The following is a 22,178-nucleotide window of genomic DNA, read 5'->3' as shown; positions in this document are numbered from 1 at the left end:
ATGTGTTTTACTTTTTCCGAAACAGGTTAAAATAAATTAATTACTAAGACCAATTCTTCTTTTATGATTTTTTTTTTAATTGTTAACTCGTTTTTAATAACAAATTCGAATATTGTAAAAAATCTGTTGCATTTGTTTGCTTTTATTTTATTTTTTCCCTTCAAATTTTTCTATTCATGTTAATGAGTTTTTTTTACGTTGAAGTAAGTATGTGTAGTTAAGTATCAAAAAATTCAAGTATTTTCAAGAAATAATATTACCAAATTTGTATTATTTTACGTATATATATATATATACATATATATATATATATATATATATATATATATATATATATATATATATATATATATATATATATATATATATATATATATATATATATATATTAATTTTAAAACATTTCGTTAAAAAGAAATTTTTGTTTTTTTATAAAACCAGCCTTTTAGTTCCGAGTATTGAGCATTGTAAAGATCAAGTACCCATTTCTCTTTTTACCTTTGAATAATAGACTAAAATGAAATAAAAATTTAACAAAAAATTATAAAGAATTGTTTATACCGGCACTTTTAATTATAGTTATTGTCAGAACTTCACTGACCGTTATAGGCCAATTTCACTGAATGAAATATTTCCGTGTTTTACTAAGTGTACATATATGTGTATATATATATATATATATATATATATATATATATATATATATATATATATATATATATATATATATATATATATATATATATATATATATATATATATATATATTTCCGGACGAATTATAGAAAAAAACTTTTTAATTTTTTTCTGTGCATGCGCAGTGTAAGAGAACAAACTTAAAATACAAATCTTGCGTAGTTTTTAACGATTTGTTTTAAAATTTTAAGTCAATAATTTTGTTATAAATTTTAAATTGCTCCAAAACTTCTGTTTAGTTTCATTTAATTTTTATAAAGTTATAGTAAAAAAACGTAATGCGAGAAAATTAATTTTTTATGAAAATGTCCATATTTCGATTAATATTTTAAGTTTGCGAAATTTTATGCAGTTGTTAAAAATAATAACTAAAGTAATTGATACAAGTTACAAGCGTATTGCATGATTATTTGCATAGGGTGTTCAAAAATACTTGTTTTCTTTCGTAATTTATTATCGATCTCCCATACCTTTGAAACTTTAAATCTTATTGCGAGGTAGGATATTGGAGGTTGGTTTATTAAAAAGTCCTCAACGAAGGCTAGTTTGTCCCAATTCTTGATCCAATATTTCTTTTGGATTCAAAATTACAAGGTTACGGAATTAAACATTGATAGCCGTAAACTTCAGCGACTGCCCAATGCCGATTTTAAAATAAGACGAAATAGTTTTTGTCAGATTTCAATTTTGTTTTTGTTTTTCCCTTGCTCAAATAGTAATGTTGTCTTTATTTTTAACAAGGTATGTATGTATATTTAGTGAAAGAGAATAACACGTCATATATCAGTCTGGAGGAAGAATTTTATGTGCAGACATCCAGCAGAATGTAGTTCCCACACGACACGTATTGCGATCGATTTTTACATCGATCAAAAAGTATCGGCTTTGCACCTATATAGTTCGAAACCTTTTGTGGTTCATATTTTATTCCAAGCCTTTCTATTTCCTCAATGCATTATATTTTTTAACATAAATGAAATTTATATTATAATTTCGTTGCTGTGCATTTAAAGGAATTTTTATGTTCTCTACCTTTATCATACATTTATTTCTACCTACCCTAATACATGTAGTAAAATGCAAATATTTAAGGAAAAGTTTCAATGATTTAAATCAAATGATTAACGATTTCATTAATTTAATTTTTTTCAAAAATGAAATAAATCATAAAAGTGAAAAAAAGAACAAATCGATTAAAATGATTTGTCATGCTTTTTGAAGTTAGAAGTAGTGATAACAAACAATATAGCTTTTCCAAAGAAATAAAATAACTTTGAAACTATCTTTTGTAGTATTTTCTTACATACTACTACTAATAAACAAACGGATACTGCGATCTTTTATCATTTAAGTTTTAAAGGAATTGTTAGGATGATTTGCCTTTTGTTTATCCTGCATTATTGCTAGCTCAAAATGCCGAATTCTGTTGACAAAACCCGTATCCACAAACATGTGAAATTCGAAATCTGCTCAAATTTGCCAAATTATTTGGTCGACACGTTTCCAAGCAAACAATTTCGTCAAAAGTGAAGAAAAATTTGGGATTTTGAGTGTCTAATTTTTACAGTGTAGTTATTATTGTTTTGAGGATTTAAAAACAAATAGATTTTTTATTGAATATTCTGACTATCTGACTAATAAAATAAGTGACTTAAATTAATTTTCAAAGCGGGAATTTCATTCTTTTTATATCTTTATGTCACTTAAGCGTGTTACAGCATGCTTTTAGTATTACCTTGAGGAATTATAAACTTATTTTTATTGTTAATATGTTTTTTCTAGGACGCGTATATAATATATAAATTTTCTGTTTCTTTATTGGAAAATAATTTGATCTATTTAAGCCATATCCTGTAGTCACACAGAATTCCCTTAAATATGTACTTTTAGTAGACCAAAATTTAAGAAATATTGTTGATTCGTGAAGAATTACCTAAAAATCATTTTTGTTAGACTATAATGACTAGCGCCTTAGATTTCTCAATTTCTACCAAATTAGCGAATTATTTTTTTTTTTTAAAAAAAACTCATTTTTTGTATTGTTTCTAAAAAATTTATTTTATTTTGTAGTCAAGAGTACCAACTAACTAGAAAAAAAATTGTTTGCAGCTGAATAGTTTCCTTTTAATCATAAATAAACACTATTTATTGTTTAAAGTTTTTAAAATAAACGGAGAAAAATCTTTGAAAATTCACTATTTAATATATCTTCTAATATAAAATCCAAAATACCAATTCGAAGATTAAACCTTTAATTAACTTCATTTAAAGCTTTGAATATGATTACGCTTATTTCTTGTCCTTTTTATATTTGAAAATATTCAAATGCCTTTATAATATCGAATCTACGATTACGTACTTGAACGATAAGTATTCCTTTCAAAATTTTACCATTTAAAAATCTATCAGAGCCAAGGCATTTCGTTCAATATCATAATTTTCTCTCGGTTCGATCTTAATAGACTTATTAATTAATTTGAATGATAAAACGGAAATTTATTTAATTAGTTATTGAACCCTTTCTTCGTTGAATACTTTTGAATCCTTAGTCGTGTTCAGAGCAAATGAATAATTGCTTTGAAGTAAATATAGGCTATACATATATATTTTAATTTAAAGGTACAGTCATTCATTCATTTAAAGGTACAATATTGGCTTAATTCAATAATTACTTTGGTTAGCAACTTTTTTTTTTCAGTTTTATTGAAGACTTCTTTTCTCTTGATTTTATTCTTCTTTACAACCAATAAAAATTACAAAATTATTTTTTTTAATTATGAATAAAATTACAATTAAATAAATTTTAATATAAAACTTATCATTCTGTTAGATTTGGAGTTATCTGATGTCATAAAAACGTGTGTTTAATTGGAAATGTTACAAAAAAGCATTTATAAAAAGTTGGTGACAGGATTTTATTTTTATGGAAGATAAATTGTTTTCAATATTTAGGAACAAATAGTAGTCTCTGAAATATAGTTAAATAGTGGTACAAATATGCTAGAAAGTTTAAAATAATCTTCAAATGTTTTTATACAAATTGAGATACCAAAAATAACCGTATACCGTAAGATCGATTTTTACTGGAACATGTTACGAAACAAAAAAATCTGATATGCCTTAATTTTTATATTAATAATTACCATAAAATCACTGAATTACCAATTAAGTAAGTGTTACTATAATAATTACGGAACGATATTTTACGGTAAAAATAGATTTTATGGGTGATGCGCCCAAAGTACCGGTACTTTATACCGTAATTTGATACGGAATTTTTTACAGTGTAGGCTCAAATGTGTTGAAAGCATATAAAGTATTATGTGTTGGAAACTAGGCCTATGAGTTCCTTTTTAATGTTATTCTTTGTTAGGTATGTTTATTAGTTCACATCCAATCTATCACAATTGTCGACCAAGGGGTTCCTGGAGGTTAAGACTCGAACAGGATGGTGGCAATGTAGTCAGAATTGCGCTTTGTCCTCCTTAGCATTGATTTAAAGCTGACTTGACTTCAGACTATGGAGGATAGGACTCACCCTCGCCGGTCACTAATTTGCAATCCAGCGGCCTTTAACGACTGGCTCTCTCTTTGGGGATATTAATCTTGGCCGTTGTTTTGGTCTCAATAATAAGGCCAGCTTTTATTTCTTTTAAAATTTAAGAAAACGCCAAACAGGAGAGCGGGTCGTTAAAGGCTGCCAGATAAGAAAATCGTACCTCGGTAATTCACAATAGCACCTTAGAATCTTATTCACTATATCATCGTAGTTTATTCTATATATTAAGAAACTTAAGTCTCTAAGTTAAGTAAAAAAACTTTCGAAAAATCTCAAAAATGAAGATATTTTAATATCTTCTTGGTATTATTAATATTGTTTTTAAAACACTCATAGTTTACCAGTAAAGAGTTTTACCCTTAAATTCATAATATTATATTCATTAGGAACTTGAAATTCTTATTAAGTCTAAAAAAATAGTGAATTGTATAATTTTAAAATAATATTTATCACTTTTGAAATAATATTTTTGATCGAAAAATATTTTTATAAAACTTTATCGATAAAATCAATAATTTCGATTTTGCAGTGAAAATATAATTTTTAGCAATTAAAAAGTTCTCTTTTTTTTCTTTTTAGTTTATTGAGAAGTTCCAGGAGGTGAAGGAAGCCACACGGCAAGCAGCCCAGCAGAAAGCCCAGCAGCAGACGAACGGTAGTGCTTCCACACCTGTTACGTCTGCTAGCGCGTCCCCCTGCAGCAGCCGCAGCGTCCCAACTCCTCCTGTCCCGTCCCAGACGCCAACATCAGAAAGTGGAGGGACAGGTGATGATTCTATCACCGCTAATCAGATAGATCATGTTGGGAGCAGTTTACCTTCCAATGTCAATGACATTGCCAATACACTTAAGTCATCACTTGTTGCACATCAAAGAAGCCAAAGCTTGTCAGGCCTTCAAGCCAGCAAGGTACTTCTTTTAGATTTTATTTGAATTTGTTATGAATTGTAAAGCAATAGACTTCCAAATTTGAATAGGATTTTTATGAACTAAATTTCATTCATATTACTGTAGTTAGAATGAAAAATTTTAGACGCAGGTTAATTTTAGACCTTTTTCGTAAATTTAATTTTGAGTGACTATAATCTACTTTATATGAGTGATATATATCCCGTCATAAGCTGTAAACAGGTTTTAACTCAGGATGTTTTTAAAAAAATTTTGAAAAATTAGTAGTAATTTCGTCAAATATTTGAGAGTTCGTGTTTCATCAAAAATCAGAAGATTTCGAAATGATCTGATGATAAAAAATGGCAAAATATAGCTCAAGTAATGCAAAATCTGTAGTTATATTTCTGAAAGTGCATTACTTTAGTTTTCTAATTGAATTAAATTTTGTTTTCATTTAAAAGTTATAGTTTTAATATATTATAAGCAAAGAGACTAATTATTGTGAAATAATTAAAAAGATTTTAGAAGGAAGAAACGGGAAAATAAGGAAGACATTTAGAAGAAAAAAAAGAAATACCATTTTAAAAACACACAACGTTCTAAGTTTAAAAACATGCATACATGGAGAAAAGAAATTCTGGTAAAATTACTGTACTGTATAGTAATGACATTTCTAAAAAAATCTGAGAAAAAAACTAAAATATACGCTATTTAAACCATTCCTTTTGGTATTCTTTTCCGCTCATTTGATTACGGTTTACCGGAAATTATAGTTCTAAAAATTGTAGTTTTAATTATCACACATTTATTGAAAAATACAAAACCGAAAGGTAGCTTTATTCGAATAAATGGTTTTTTATTCACTGCTCTAATATATCATTATAAAACTACCAGATTTTGCGATATTTACCAAATTTTATCACAGATTAAAAACTATATTTTCTTGCTAATTTTACCTAAATACTTACCAAAGAGCTTCAATAAAAGTTACCGAGCTTTTCCGTAGAGCTGGAAACACTGTACCTATTTTGATAGTTTTGACCATTCTTTTTTTCTCAGTATAGTATGGTTGTGAAGAGTATTAATTTATTCGGCCCAATTTTAGGGAGATTTTCAATGAAAAAAGTATGTTTTACAAGAAAATGAAGTGCATTCAAAAGTTTCGCAAGATAAAAGTTATCATTATCATTTATTTAATGCTTTTAAATAAGATCCTACTTAAAGAAATACATTTATTTCTTATTGCATTCCAAGCTCAATATTAGCTATTATTTTTCTGCCACCAAGAAATTGCTATTATTTTTCTTAAGTGTCTCCATAGTCATCTGTATTCAACCACAGTCTTAAATTTTCCTAGAAAGAAAAACTTTTGAGGTACTCAATTAAATAACAAATTAAAAACTCATCTTAAAGAACCACAAGTCTGATATTACTAAAATCAAATCAACAAACTCAAGACTACCACTTAGTGTTTTAAAAAGTTTATTTTATTACACGGCGCCAGTAATAAGTGGTGTTCTTTACTTTCTTAATGATAATTAACAAAATTAGTTGGTGGAACAGGAAAAAATGTGAAACTTAATTTACCATGAAGATAAATTGTGAAAGATACAGAAATCTTTTTTAGTTCATGGTTCGTGAAATTAAAAAATAATTACCAAAATAACTAATATTCTCGATTCTCCTAAAATAATTTGGAACTGTTGGAGCTAAAATTAGTTTGAAGCATGCTCTTATTAAGTATTTAAAAGCTCTAGGCAGAGAAAAACCTCCTAATCTTTTTTGAGAAAAATGAATAAATAAGTAATGAAATGAAATTTAAAACAATTCCTATCTACATTACTATTGTTATTTCTTTTTAATTCCTTCTTACTTTTTTAAAGATTTTTCAGTTACAGTCAGATTTAGATTAATATATATATATATATATATATATATATACAGGGTCGGACTACTGGACAATATAATGGAAGCACTTCTATAACATACTTTGATACATAAAGAACCATTTTATAAGTTTAAAATTGTTTAGGTTATACGATTTCTCATACTTATCAAAAGAGCTTTGAGGGACCGACAATAAATTACTAACGGACAATAGTGTTTTTGAACACCCTATGCCCAAAAATGTAGCAATAAATTTGTAACTTGTATCAATTATTTTGTTTAATTGATTATTTTGGTTTACGATAATTGCAAAAAATTTCGTAAACTTAACTTAAATATTTATGGAAATATGGACATTTTTATAAAAAAAAAAAACATTTTTTTTTTTTGCTATAACTTTAAAATATTCAATAAAATTGAACAAAATTTTTGGAGCTATTTAAAATTAATAGCAAACTTATTGCTTTAAAATTGAGGGGAAATTGCTTAAAACTGCGCATTTTTAAGATATTCAAGTCGGACTTTTTATTATACGCCAAGTACGATTCTCTACATAAGAAAGTTATAGCATAAAAACATCCATATCTCCATAAATATTTCAACCAGATTTACGAAATTTTGTGCAATTATTGAATATAATAACAAAAGTAATTGTGACAAGTTACAAACTTGATGCTATATTTATGTATATTAGAATGTTCAAAAACGCTATTTACCGTTTGTAATTTATGGTCGGTCCCTCAAAACTCTAAAAGAATAAACGTGAAGGTCCTCCTCAGAACGCATTACTTTACGACATAGGCATTTCGAAACAAAGAATAAGAAGAAAAGATAAACTTACCGATACAAAGGAAAATTTTACAAAAATACGTTAAAAATAGATTGACTAATTTAACAGTTAACAATTTCCAAGTTTGCATTATGACAATTATTAAAAGCTATACCGCAATAATTAAATGTCTAAAAATATGTTGCTTGCTATAATTTTGTGCAAGGAAGTACCAAATCTGGGTTACTATTGTTGAATGAATTTATTTTGAATCATTAAACTGAATTGAATTCTATTATTCGCATTTTTGTTTTTTATTTGTCTGTCGTTTTCTGAATTTGTGACGTTTCTTTATTTTTTTCAAAAATCTGCTTTTTCTCGATTTCCTATTAAACTGGGATATATCGTCGCTTTGAAACTAAACCGTGGTAACTCAAAAAAGCAAGTTTTTCAGGAGAGCGATTTCAAACTTACCGCGCTAATGCTAATCGCGGCAATGCGATGACGATTTATCTGCTCTCTAAATTAACTTTATGGAACTATAAAGATAACAGGTTGTTTTTCTAAAAGGATGACTTTTTTTACACAAAATGACCCAAAAATCTCATTTTTCGACTTTTTTGAGTTACAGCGGCTTAGTTTCAAAGCTATGATATGTCAATATCCTTGATCTGGTACAATGAGTCAAACCTCCCTTGGAAGCCAGTTTGTAAAAATACTAAAAAAGAAACACATTAACAGTGAACAATAAATATATTGTCTTTTAGTATATTGATCTTAGTACACAAAATTGAATTGACACAGGGGAGAGAAACTTACAAAATAAATAAATACTTTTCTGGATGAAGCTGACATTTCATTTTCTCTTGAATTTACCTACAAATTCGAAATGTGTGGAAACAACATGTGATTTTGCTTGATAACATTCTTCAATCTAGTGCTCATCACTAAATAAATATTTAAATTTAATAAAAAAATATTGAGTGTCAAATCTCCCATTAATGGTCATGGGAAAAAATTTTAAAGCAAAATAAAAAAATTTGATCAATTTTTGATAGATCAGTTTGAAAAAACGTTTTCAAAAAATTTAAAATATATTTAAAGTAAGTCTTCAATAGTTTTCTTCTCAATTTGCCCATTAGTGTGATCAACAGTACTTTATTTTGACCTCCTAGTCGAGTTAGACTTGCACGTCCTAAACCTCTAAGCGTTTAACTGATCTTTGTAAATGTTTAATTAGAAAACTTTATAAAAAATACTTCGACAAAGAATGTTTTTGTTTACATTTTAATCAGCAGATTATGTATGGAAGGTTCTGCTAATTCATTAAGCCCTGTCGCCATTGCGCCTAAAAATTATACTGACTTATTAATAAGTAGCTGTTGCTAGCTCCTAAAAATTGACCATTCATTTATTTTAGTATTTTTTGAAACTAAAAAAAAATACTAAAATGAACTGAACTAAAATGGTTTGGGGAATTTAAATTTTTTTTTTTTCATGTTGCTTTTATCAATTCTTAATGTTATGCATGATGTCTGTAAATTTAAATAAATCAGTCATGAAAAGCTTGTAAATAATGGTTTATTTTAATCCCATTTCGAATTTTAATGATTAATTAATGTTTTATTGCTCGCAGTTCTCTACAAATGGAAAATTAGTTATTCTTCAATTGCATTGACATATTTTTAGGCTTAATCGATATCAATCATAGTAACTGCTGTGTATCTTCACTTAAATATTCGCTGTTCTCTGTCTATAGCATGATTTATTATCGCGAAATTGGAAAATTCATTATCTGTGCTTGGCTCATTGTTTTCCTCTATCAATCACTAAAATTGCTAATTAATCATTATTTAATCATTCTATTACCTTATCCTTTATTCATATTGACTGCTTTTTAAGGCTCTTTTATGATAACAATATTTTTTTAACTTTAAGTTTTATTTTATGAAAATAATTTTCTTTGAAGTTAAAAAAAGAGATGGAAAGAAAATGTAAAAGGTTATTTTAGGAAGAATTTTGTTCCTTTAACAGACCATTCTCAAATATCGCAAAAGCCGACCTTGCACGTATATTATCAAGAAATCGGGCACTTTACAAAATATTTCCTTTAAAATTGATACTTCACGATTTATCATTTTAAAAATTTGCACTTCTCAAAATTCTTCCTTTGAAAAATGGAGTCGAAGATGTCATTAATTCATAATTTTAAAACAGTCTATTTTGGTTCCTTCACAAAAACGTCAAATGTCATTAATTCATAATTTTAAAACAGCCACTGTTGCACGTTGATGTACAGAAACAGACTATTTTGGTTCCTTCACAAAAACGTCAGATGTCATTAATTCATAATTTTAAAACAGCCACTGTTGCACGTTGATGTACAAAAACAGACTATTTTGGTTCCTTCACCAAAAATGGTTTGATGAAAAAAAGAACCAGATTCTGCACTAATTTTAGATTTTGAAATTTATTGGTAGCTTTTTCAAAAATTTACAAACACAGAGCCTGTCGTAAGAAGGGTGGACAAATCTCTGGGTTTTGGGATTTTCTACAAAATCACAAAAATGTAACCTTTATTTGCAACAATTATTAAAATTCTCAGTCGAATTTTCACAAATTTGGAAATGACCCTTGATTATATATATTTAGTATTCGTAATACCAAAACGTTCGTTACATGTACTGTAGTTTATTTTCTTCCACTGAAATTTTAGTATATTAAAAAGGCTTTTCTATTCCGTGCACATAAAAAATTTCATTTCACATCACGTAAAGATTAGACTTTGTTGAAAAGAAATAGCTTGGCCTTTTCTCTTTTGCGATTTCGGTCTTTAAGCTAAATAATAAAAAATAAAATAAAAACTTCAGCAAAGTGGAGAGAAAAATGTTGTCCAGGTAAACTTTTATAATAAATTAATGTAAAGAGTGCCTCAAAATTCTAGCAAGATTTTAATTTCGCACCATTTGTGCTATAAAATATTTCCAAAAAATGAAAACTGCTAATTCAGGGTTATTAAAAATGGAACATAACGCAAAAGAACAAAGTGTCTTCATTGTTGAGAAATATTTTGAATATTGTTGTATTATTTCCCGTTTTAATGATCAGCATTTGTCGCCCAGGTGATATAATGAAATACTGTGGGATATTTTTCGTTCCGGGTATTTTTGAAGTCTGATGTCTACACTTACAAGACCTCGATGCCTTGTTAACATAAATCGCTCGCTTCTTAGCACTTTGAAGGATTAATATGAATTAAAATGAAATCAATAAAAAATTCAGCCACATGTATACAAACAGATTTTTAAACATTTCATCAAAAGAGTGCTTATTTTGCAAAGTTCCTCTATACATATTGTCTCATACATAACTGAACTCTACACTGTATACTTTATGAGTGAAATTATTACTGAATGAAAACCTGTGTTTCTATCAATATTTTAAATAGAATTTATAAAAAAAAGAAAAGTTTCTTACGTGAAACAAGAATCAAAACAAACACAAGTAAAAAAATTGAGTCAACCTAGTTTAAAGTGAAATTTGAATTTTTTAAAACGTAATTAATACTTATAAAGATCAAAAAGATAAGCATGCAAATTCAAATTCGACAACATGTAAATTTAAAAAAAAAATTGTATAAAGTGTAAGCTAAAATGCATAATAACTAGCACTCAAAGCTTTTTTTAAAAAAAAATGGCTTCTTTTGAATTAATGCTCTCACAAAAATAAATAAATGAATAAAATAAAAAAGAAAGAAACTTAGTACTCATAGACTAAATTAATTGCCGAACTTTCATCCATTAACTTTAAACTTTTACATCATGTATAATATTATAAAAATAGTTTAGATGCATGTAGAATTTTTTAAAACAGAATTTATAATGTTTTGTCAATTAAATTATACACTCTAATTTTGTATGAATCTTTATTAACTATACCTCCATTTTTGATTATAATTTTATAAAATTCGATTTAAAATCTTCAGAAAGGAGTTTTCTAAATCGATCATGCGCGCATTTAGTTTTCACACTATTTCTTTCACTAACTATTTTAAGTATATGTAGATCATCTTCATGATGTAAAAAATAAATGTATCTTTTTTTTATTTACTGTGTGTTCAATAAATTTACTTCAAAACAATCCTTTAAAAAAATCAACATGAAAACGTAAGATGTTTCGGAAGTGATTCGAACACTGTACAAAATGAGCACTCAGAATTCACGTTTCCTAGGTAATGCTCGGATTGAAAATTTCGTCAGATTGACGAAATTATTATCTTCACTTGTTTGAAGATACGAATCTAGTCAAGAGCTTTAGTTTAACTACTAGAAATGTAACTGAATGACGTAGACAAAAGTTAAATCCGAAAAACCACCTTGCTAAGCAAATGAAGAAACTCTTGATTCTGTCACTATGTGAGACGGCTTTAAATTCAGATTTAAAAAAAATTGTAGTACAACCAGAGTGCAGTGAGATGATGGTTCGCTTTTCGTCAAAAATCTTGTTATTCATGACAAATTAACTGTAAAAAATATGGAAATTCAGATCAAGCATTACTGATTTGCCAAAAAGCAGAGCTTTATATCTAGGGTAAACTTTCAATCAACTCTAATTAAATAAAAATAATTAAAAAAAGGACAAATTGGAGATATTAATACTCTATCTGTTGTGAGACTTTCCTTAATTTTCCGAAAATGCATTCATATAAGTAGGTTTTTTTTCTGAAACTCTTAATACCAATTAATTCTTTTTAACTTGAAATCAATTATTACTACTTTACATTTTTTTTTAACTAAAACTATAAATAGTAATTTTCTTTACTAGAAATTTATAAATATCTATACAAAAAATATACATGTTTTCACGTTAAAGATAATATTTTATTTCGAATGACATGGTGAAACCCAAGGTAGAATTTCTGTTCCTCCAATTATTCGACTGTAAAGGTAGGGACAAAAATAATATAATCTGTTTAATATATTCTCAAATTATTAAATAAAGCTTTCACCCAGCTTTAAAAATGAAAATTGCTTAAAACTAATTCCTTCTTTTCTCTCTAGAGAAATGAAATTTATCCTCTAATATAAATGTGTTTTCAGAAAATGTTATGTATTTGACAACAAAAGGGAGTTGTTATTGTAGCAAGCCTAGACCTTACCTATTAAAATTCCTTAATATATCCAAAGATCTTGAAGCAATTTAGTGATAAGCAACTCTCCTTAAAAAACTGTTTTTAAAATTGTATTAAACTGTTCCAAAGTATTGTTTTGAGATAGGTACTGAAAAATTTCCGATAGAGAACAACACAATACGTAGAAACGTTTCGTGTTATACTTATAAATAGTGTTATTTTTCACCAAAATGCTTTACAGAACAACTTAAAAGCGTGACTTTTTAATTTTTTTGCCTTTTTTTAGAGAAGCAAGTAAAAAAAATAATAATGAAAAAGTCATGTTAGAACGACTTGTTGCCAAAAAATCTCAAAGAGAAATATTTCTGAAAATATCTTGAAAGGTGAACTAAAATATGTATGAATTAAAATTTACAGGATCGAAATCGTATTAAACTAGATATATTGATGATAAAATTAGTCATGAGTATTTCAATGCAACCATTTTACAAATACAATGACTTATTGCAATGTATGTTACATCTAAGCTATGCCAATCCCTTTGTACTAATACAAAGATGATTCAATCTGATATCTTTATACGTCACTGATTTCCCTCTGATGTTATAATACTGGTATATGAATATAGAGGTAATAGTTTAATATTTAATGTCTGTTAAGTGAGTCTATATACTAGTTTTATACATTCCTTTAATGGAAAACTTCTATGTTTCACTGTAAAAAAATGGATTTTCAAAACTCATTTTCGTTTTTGACAAAACCTTTTCCTGGGAAATACTCCGAATGAACATTTCGTCATATTAAGGATAGTAATATATTGACTGTTAAAGGATACGAATTGCATTAAAAGCATTAAGCTAAATACAACATATCGAATAAGGAGTATAAGTTGATAAGTAATCAGCCATCGCCAGGAATCGATATCGGGTAGCAATTTTCCAATCAAGCGGCTTTTAACGACCCGTTCCCCTGTTTAACATTCTTTTAAATAAATAAGTAGAAAAACTTGATTTTTGACATTTTTAGTTCATGAAAAGTTTTTAAAAGAAATAAAACCGGGACCTAAGAGGAAAATCTCAAAAAGGAAGCGCGAGTTGTTAAAAACCGCTGTATTGTAAATTAGCAACAGCTTAACTTGTTATGCAAGCACTTGTAGTACTATCCATCGTACAGAAAAAAACAGTTAAAGAAGTAAGGTAGAGAAAAAATTGACAGAGAATTCCTACAATGTACTAAAGTGACACATTAATGTTAAAGTAGTCTCGAGAGTTCTCATTTCGTCAAATATTTCATAGTGAAGTAATTGTCCAAAATAACGAACTATAGCACAAGAATTAATGAGAGTTTTATCTTTAGAGTTTTATTATTTTTCTAGAAATAATGAGAGTCTTTTTAAATTGAAAATAAAAAGTTGTTTTTCTGATTAAAATTTTTGATTGCTTGATAAATAAAAGTATACATACTTATTTTTACATTACTCAACATGTTTTTAATTATTTTATGAAATAAAAAACTATGAATAAAAAATTTTGCGAAGCTATACACGTGAGGCGTTTTCTTAGAAAGCATTTTATGAATGTAGGACTTAATAAACTTTTCAATATCCATCCATTTCAAATAAAAATTTAACTACACTTATGTTATTAATTCAGTTTTCGTAATATGCATATTATTGATTTAAATTTGTTTAAAAAAATGAGGAAAGAGGAAAGTGTTAAAGAGTAATGGTTTAATTATGATTTAATTTATTAAAGGCTATAAAATCAACAACAAAAATCTACCTACAATCGATAGTATATTAATAATAGTATAACTAGTTGTTAAATTTTCTATAAAATTAATTTAGTTCTAGTAACGTGCTGCAAGTATAAAAACCGCTATTTTGAAAAGGAAAATAAAACTTTTTTAACCATATGCAGTATACCTTTCTAATTTATTCTCATAATCTTAAAATTGTGCATTCTGTCAAATTATCTAAGAATGAGTTAATTAATTATTTGAAAATTAAATAGTGGTGTTACCTTTAACGAGCCATCTTCCCTCGCTATCTGGGATTTTAGGTTAAAAAAAATTTCTTGATGCTCTTTGTTCTTAAAAAACTTTTTATGATAGATTACCATTATACTGCGGAATATTTTTTTTAAAAATGAGAAATAAAGGCTTTACTTTATTCGATTTGGAAAAATAGCGCTTGATAGTAACTTTCAGAATTCTGATTTTGTTTTTTATTAATGACATATAATTATGCATTTAGTAATTTAGGATAGGTAATTAAATATGAATCCTGGAAATACGTAATTTTCTATAGCTAGAAATAGCTTTATAAAAAATGATAATTTGCTTCCATTTCAACAATAGGTATTAACAGTATTAACAACAATAATTAATCTTTTCTATTAACCGTTTTATAGTATTAATTAAAATAGTTTGCGTTTAAAAATTATGATAAAAAATTATCTTTACAGAAAAAAACTACTCCTTTTTTTTAATTTACTGAGAATGATTTATTAATCTAGTTTAAACGTTATTCGCAAAGCGTATAGGAACTTTTAAAAACTGATTTTTTTCTTTCTAATCGATGGCTTCTATGGGACCTTCCTTTCTTGCGTAATTAGTTAATTATATTAGATTTTCCAATTAGTTCCATTAAATAAATGTACTTGTAATCTTTAATTAGCGTAAAAGTTAAAAGCACAATCTTTATTTCTTTCAAAGTTACATAGCACACAATAATCGAAGCGTCTCATGTACAAAGCAAATTTTCATAACCACTGGAAATAGTTGCCCAGAAGATGGGTAAGTTTACTCTGTGAAGAGCACTTCAAACTTCGTTGAGTGTTTAACAAACAATTTTGAGCCGATGATAAACATGGAGTTATGAACACTTTTAGGTGATTTAAATTATGTGTTAAAAATAATGTTTAAATTCATGGCCCTTAAAATAATTAAGATAATAGTTATTAATCTGAAAATTGCTAAAAAAAATGTATGATTAACTTGAATAAACATCAATTTATGAAGAACATCAATTTATGTTGAATTGGGGTTTATTATTAAAAAGTGAAGCATTTCCTCCAGCTGGGGTGTCTCTGAGGTTAAGGCTCAACAATTTCTTGATCAAGCGATGGCAAGCTAGTCTCTTTTTGATGGAACTAACCCGCATTTTCGTTACTTGAAGAGAAAAACCACGTACGGTTATTCCGAAGGCAAGGGGATTCTAACCCATAATCCATCTACTACTGAGGATATTTTATACTAGCACTGTGGTAGGTTCGAGTCGGAAACAGAATTTGTATCAGCCACCACTAGGATTCGAACCTTGGTCACCTCATTGGGAGGCGAACTCCCAATCGCACTCTTTATAAGCGTTAATTCTGTAAATTACAAAAAACTTTTATTAAAAATACATGAAATTTGAAAACCGAACTTTGATTTTTTTTTCCTTCCAAGCAAAAAATATTCCAACTCAAAATTGCGTTAATTTTTTCTACAAAAGTTTCCAAAAATGTTTTTAACTATTTGAATTATACCAAGTTAATTAACATAAACTTCAATTTTTTAAGATGTAATCTTTAATATTTCTATTTTTTTCATTTCTTTTATCTCGAATTATAAATGCATAAATATTTCTTCTAAAAATATTTTATGCGATATGAACCTAGTTAATAACTTCGTATCTTTAAAACGAAAAACTGATAAATATGTCACTCACTAAGGCTAATAATTCAGAAACGGCGAAATTTGAGGACAGTGTAATCGCCGACAAAAATTCAGTAGCAATTATTTTCTCTCGTATTTGCTGTGATAACACACTGATTAAGGGGAAAATCCATTTATATCTATTCCGTTTTAGAAAATAAAAACGGACAATTTACATTGGAAATATGCCAACGAAGGCCCCAAAGGTGAAAACTAGATACATTTACCATCTCAATCGGATTTTCGAAATGTAATTTGATAATATTTCTAGTCCCACCATTCTATAAAAAGAAGTCTAAAGTTTTGTTTGGGTGTAATCGTTTTATTTTATTCCTACTTTATAGATAGAAGTACTATTTCGGATTAAAATTAATAAATGATTTAAGCAATAGGGTTTGATTTTATGATGAAATCCGGAGTTTTTTCTGGAAATTGCTTTTTACTTCTGTTTTCTCTGACAATCAAACAAATCTTATCCTATTTTCACCCTGCCTTCCTCGGTAAAAATTCAGTATGTTTTCGTGTGTTTTGTTTTTTTATGTTTTCAGTAGTGACTCCGTAGTTAGATTTCGTCAATTCTTTTGTTTCTTTCTCTTTTAAAATTAAATAGTGACTTCTGATAAATATACTTTTTTGCACTTTATTTTCTTACAAAGATTCTAAAAATACTTATTAAGGGTGGTCATTACTGAATACCTTGAATATAAAACCAAATAATTTAAATCTTTTAACCATTTCCTTGCTGTTAAAAAGGCATTTAATCATATTTCTCGCAGTTTTAAACTTCAATCTAATTCTCGGATATAGATTCCATCTTTTTAGTCTACAATAATGAAAGAAAGAAAAGATTTACCAAATTAATAAATTTAGTGGGTATTAATATTGATAATTCAAGCTAATTTTAATAACTAACTTAGTAAGTAGTTAGGTTATACAGATTTCAATAATTAAATGACTTGCAAAAAACTAAGATATTTGAATGCATTAAAATTTTCTGTTGGTAAAAAGGCATTTAATCATCATTCTTTTAGTTTCAATCTTCAATATAATTCTAAAATCTATCCCTAGAAAGTTGGCTGCAGTAATGAAACCTTGAATATATTTTGTAATTTTATAACTATAATCCGAAAGTCGTTGCCGATCGTTGAAGATCGAAAGAATGGCGATCGTTGAAGAGCCGATTCACTTTTTTGGGTTTACGGCTTCTAATATTCAACTCTGTAGCCTTATAATTTTGAACCTAATCACAAGGGCACTCCTGGATCAAATATTAGGAGAAATTTGCTTTCGGAGGACTTTCTGGTCGAACTAACCTGCATTTGCTTTACATGGAGAGGGAAACCACGTAAACCTCCCACGGTTAGCCTCATTCATGATCCGTTTACCACGGAGGATATTTTATTTCAGCACTGTGGTCGGTGTGAACCGATCTCGGAATTCATACCGATCAGCCATCGCTGGGATTTACACCCGGTGCACCTCATTGGGAGACGAACGCTCTATCCCCTGAGCCACCACGACTCAAACTTGAGAAAGAAGGAAAGAATATTTATCAAATTACTAAAATCATTTAGAATTAATATTGATATTTTAAACTAATTTCAATAATAACCTCTCAAAATAATTAGTATTATAATGTAAATTTTAATAATTAACTGACTTAAGTAACACAAAGACATTTTAATTAATCGAATATTACCTTACAATTAAAAAAGGCGTTTAATCTAGATTCTAACTCTTGTAAATAATTTGAAAAGCTTTTACTTGTACAAAAACCGCGGTGGCTGAGAGGATCAAGCGTTCGCCTCCCAATCATGTGACCCATCTTCGAATCCCAGCAAGGGCTGGTTTATACAAATTCTGCTCACTTCTCGCACCAATCACAATGTTGACGTAAAATATCCTCTGTGGTAGACGGATCATGGGTTTGAATCCCCTTGCCATCAAGCTAATAGTGAAAGGTTTTCATCATTTTCCTCCTCTTCATGTAACGCAAATGCGGGTTAATTCCATCAAAAAAGTCCTCCGTGCTTGATTGAGAAGTCTCAATGCTTGTTTTAAGAGTTCCCTTGTTTTCTGGATTGGGTTCAAAATTGCAAGGATACGGAGTTAAACATTGATAGTTGTTATCTTAGAATTGGATCGGTTGTTCAACACCAGTAATAAAATAAAGTGCTTTTATAACAAATTGATATTTCTGAGAAGTATATCGCAGTACTGAAAAGCAGGGTTTGTTGATTTAAATCAGCTAGATTTAAATCACGATTTAAATCATGATTTAAATCAAATGATGTTTTTAAAAAAATCATTGATTAATCAACTGATTTTTTTATATATATATCGATTTTAAAAGTTAAAAAACAGTGTTTCAATTATTGGTACTTTTATTATTTTCTTATCTTAGTTTTTAAACTTATTTTAAATAAATTGCTATAATTAATTTTAGTTAACGAAATTACTTTCTTTCTTGATGTGTGTTAAATTCCAACACATTTGAAATTACATTTTTAAAAATCTATTGATTCTTGAGATTGAAAGTACAGATTAAAGTAAACACTTAATACTGTCTGTCTTAATATAGACTTGCATAGCTGTAGAAAGTAATTATTAAACATGAATTTTTTCCAAAAAAAAATGCAAATAATGTTAATTAAAATTCTACCTTTTGATTGAAAAAGCATGGAATTAAAATCTACATTATATTTTATTGATGTAGGATTAAAAATGAATATTTTAATGTAAAAATATATAGATTAAATATTTATTTATTTCTTGATGAATGACTACATTTATTCACACAATCTGTTACATTTATTTTGTCATTTTAAAAATCAAGAGGGAAAAAATGAAATCACAATTTTAAATTAAAATTATGGTTTGCTAATTGAAACTTTGCTTTAATAGTTAAAGTACAGGGGTCTATCCAAGCCAAATTTACCTTCACAAATTCAACTTTAGGAAAAACTGTAGAATAATTTCACAAAATATTTTTTCTTAAAATTTTATTTTTATGTCTCGTAAGAAACGATAAATCCATATTTTTACAATATTTTTCTGTTGAATTTTTAATATAATTTTTTGTTCTCGCAAAATATATCTAAATTTTCACAAAAAAGGTGCCTCTCAGAAAAACCTAAGCAGACCCCTGATGTACTTTTTAAATTCTCTATTTCATCTAGTCTTTAAATTTCAATCATGCTTTTGTTCCAAAATGATTGCCATGCATTCAAAGCTATGTATTATAACGAAAAATTATTTTAGTAAGTTAGAGCTCCTAAAATATTGTTATAATATAGTTTTAATGTTAATTTAATTTTGACTAAACAGTTATAAAGTATTTTTAATCATAAATTAAATTTCTTACAGTGTATTTGAATAAAGATCAAAAAAATCTGATTTAAATCAAACAAAATCCGATTTAAATCAGAAAAATCCGATTTTTTTTATTTTTTTAAAAAAAATCAGCAAAAATCACGAACCCTGAAGAAAAGTTTGTTTTAGAAAAGTTTTACTAAGTTTAAAGCAATATTCAACTTAAATAGTCACCCTATTAAAATTCTAAATTACTTTCACCTAGTCATTTGACTATGCGTTTTTTTTTTTTTTTTTTTTAATATATTACTTTTTTTTATATCTGTTCCAGAAATAATAAATAGAATGTTTTTTAATTTACAGAAATTAATACATAATTATAATAACTGTTTAAAAAAAATTCTCCCCTCCTCATTATGTTTTAATTTTCTCCTGCACAAGCAAATATATATTTTTAAATCGATACCTTTTCAAAATGGCGAAATTTGTAATTGAATCCTGAATCAGGTATTCCCGCCTGAAGATAAATTACAGCTTTTATGAGATGTATTTTATGCAAAATAGCTTCAAACTAACACAATACTTTATAAAAAAAGATATTGGCTTCATTCCTTATTCAAAAATTTTAATTTATTTTGTCATTGTTATTAATGATACGTAATTACCTATTGCTATTTGTATCTATTAAGAGAGAATGTTGGCTTTGTTTTTGGATACTGAAAACCCTTTACTGTATGTTTATTTTATAGAAAAAGCAATTTGTAGTTTCATTGTTTGTCTTTGAGAAAGATTAAAATGGCTCTTTTGTAAGAATCGCAGATTCTGTTTAGTGAAATGCCATCAAGTACTATTTTAAAGCTGAGATAGATAAAAAGGCTATATCACCAATTCCTTCGTGTAATTCCAATTCCCTATTATAAACTTAGCAAAAAGTAGAATGGTGGAAACGATTTAACAAAAAATAATAGAAGCCTATTATATACACGGTAAAAATAGATTATCCATGTTTACGAAATTTTCTTTGTTTTAGACATGTGCTTTTTTTTTCCAAATGCTCTGAGCGAATATATCGTCAACGTGAGGATATTACTATATTCACTTTTTCAGGATAGACATTTCTTTCAAAGCATTAAGCTTAACGCTACACATCGATTACACAATTTCTTAAGAAAAACAACACTTAAACATTAAGTATAGAAGTATGATTAAATGAGTTCTCAGCCTTTGCCAGGATCTGCTTCCCAGAAAACTGCACTAACTCCTGTATTATCCCGCCATACATAGTAATCTATTTCAATATCAAATAAAAATATATTTTTGAACTCCTAGAATTCATTTAGATGAGGAAGCAGCTCCTTCAAATAAACGGATGTTTCGCATTTCGCCACGTGATTTAGTTACAAAATTGTTTTTACATTTTTTTTTTTTTTTTAGTAAATACGACATTAAATAAAAGAAGTATGATTAAATGAGTATTCAGCCATTGCCATGAATTGAAACCGCGAAATCTGCTAACCTAAAAAATGCATTAAACCCTATACTACCCCGCCATATAGAGTAAGATATTTTAAAAGCACTTGAAAAATTTTGGTGAACTCCTAGAATGCATTGAAATGACACATGAATGAGTAAGCAATTTCGTCAAATATATGATGCTTTGCGTTTCGTCAAGACTCACATGATTTCGTTAATAAATAAATGCCATAAGAGCGAAGTAGCTGTTCGGAAAATGCAGTGTTCTTTTTTTTATATATTTTGTAATTTGGCATTAATTCCTTTTATCAGTAATTATGAAAAATGTATAAAAATTAAAAAATCTTTTAGAAATTAAAATTCTTTTTTTACATGCAGTAACAGCATTAGATGAGTGCGCGATAAAATAATTTTAAGAAAAACGTCCCACCCTGAATAACTTTTGATCTAATGATCGGATCGTCACGTTCTAGAACTCAAGATCCTCAACATATTAGGGCGGGGGTAGAAGTTTGCTTATAATAGTTTGGTCATAAGAGCGGTCCAAAAGTTTGGACGCCTTAATGTTAATTTTACTTTTTATGTGTTTCGCTATATCATGAAAACTTAAGCGAATTGGAAAGTTTTTGCTCACAAATATAAAATTCGTTTATCCAAAGATAATTTCCGCACAAAAAATAATTTTTACTAAATATTTGTTATTTTATTTATTAATGGTCGAATAAAATTTAAATAATAAGGTATACAATTATTTACATGAT

At 27.5% G+C, this 22,178-nt stretch overlaps 1 protein-coding gene across 1 annotated transcript in view; it reads left to right on the top strand.

The window, feature by feature from the left end:
- Window positions 1-22,178, top strand: part of LOC107452620 (uncharacterized) — a 256,452-nt gene that overhangs the window by 168,829 nt on the left and 65,445 nt on the right. The window contains exon 4 of the mRNA XM_016069155.3: window positions 4,835-5,164. Coding sequence (XP_015924641.1) covers window positions 4,835-5,164 — 330 coding nt within the window. The remainder of the gene's footprint in view (window positions 1-4,834; window positions 5,165-22,178) is intronic.

The sequence above is a fragment of the Parasteatoda tepidariorum genome, chromosome 11, assembly GCF_982258835.1.
Source record: "Parasteatoda tepidariorum strain Cologne lab strain chromosome 11, Ptep-v5.0, whole genome shotgun sequence".
In the NCBI taxonomy this organism is placed as follows: Eukaryota; Metazoa; Arthropoda; class Arachnida; order Araneae; family Theridiidae; genus Parasteatoda; species Parasteatoda tepidariorum.
This window is presented reverse-complemented; position numbering and strand designations above follow the sequence as displayed.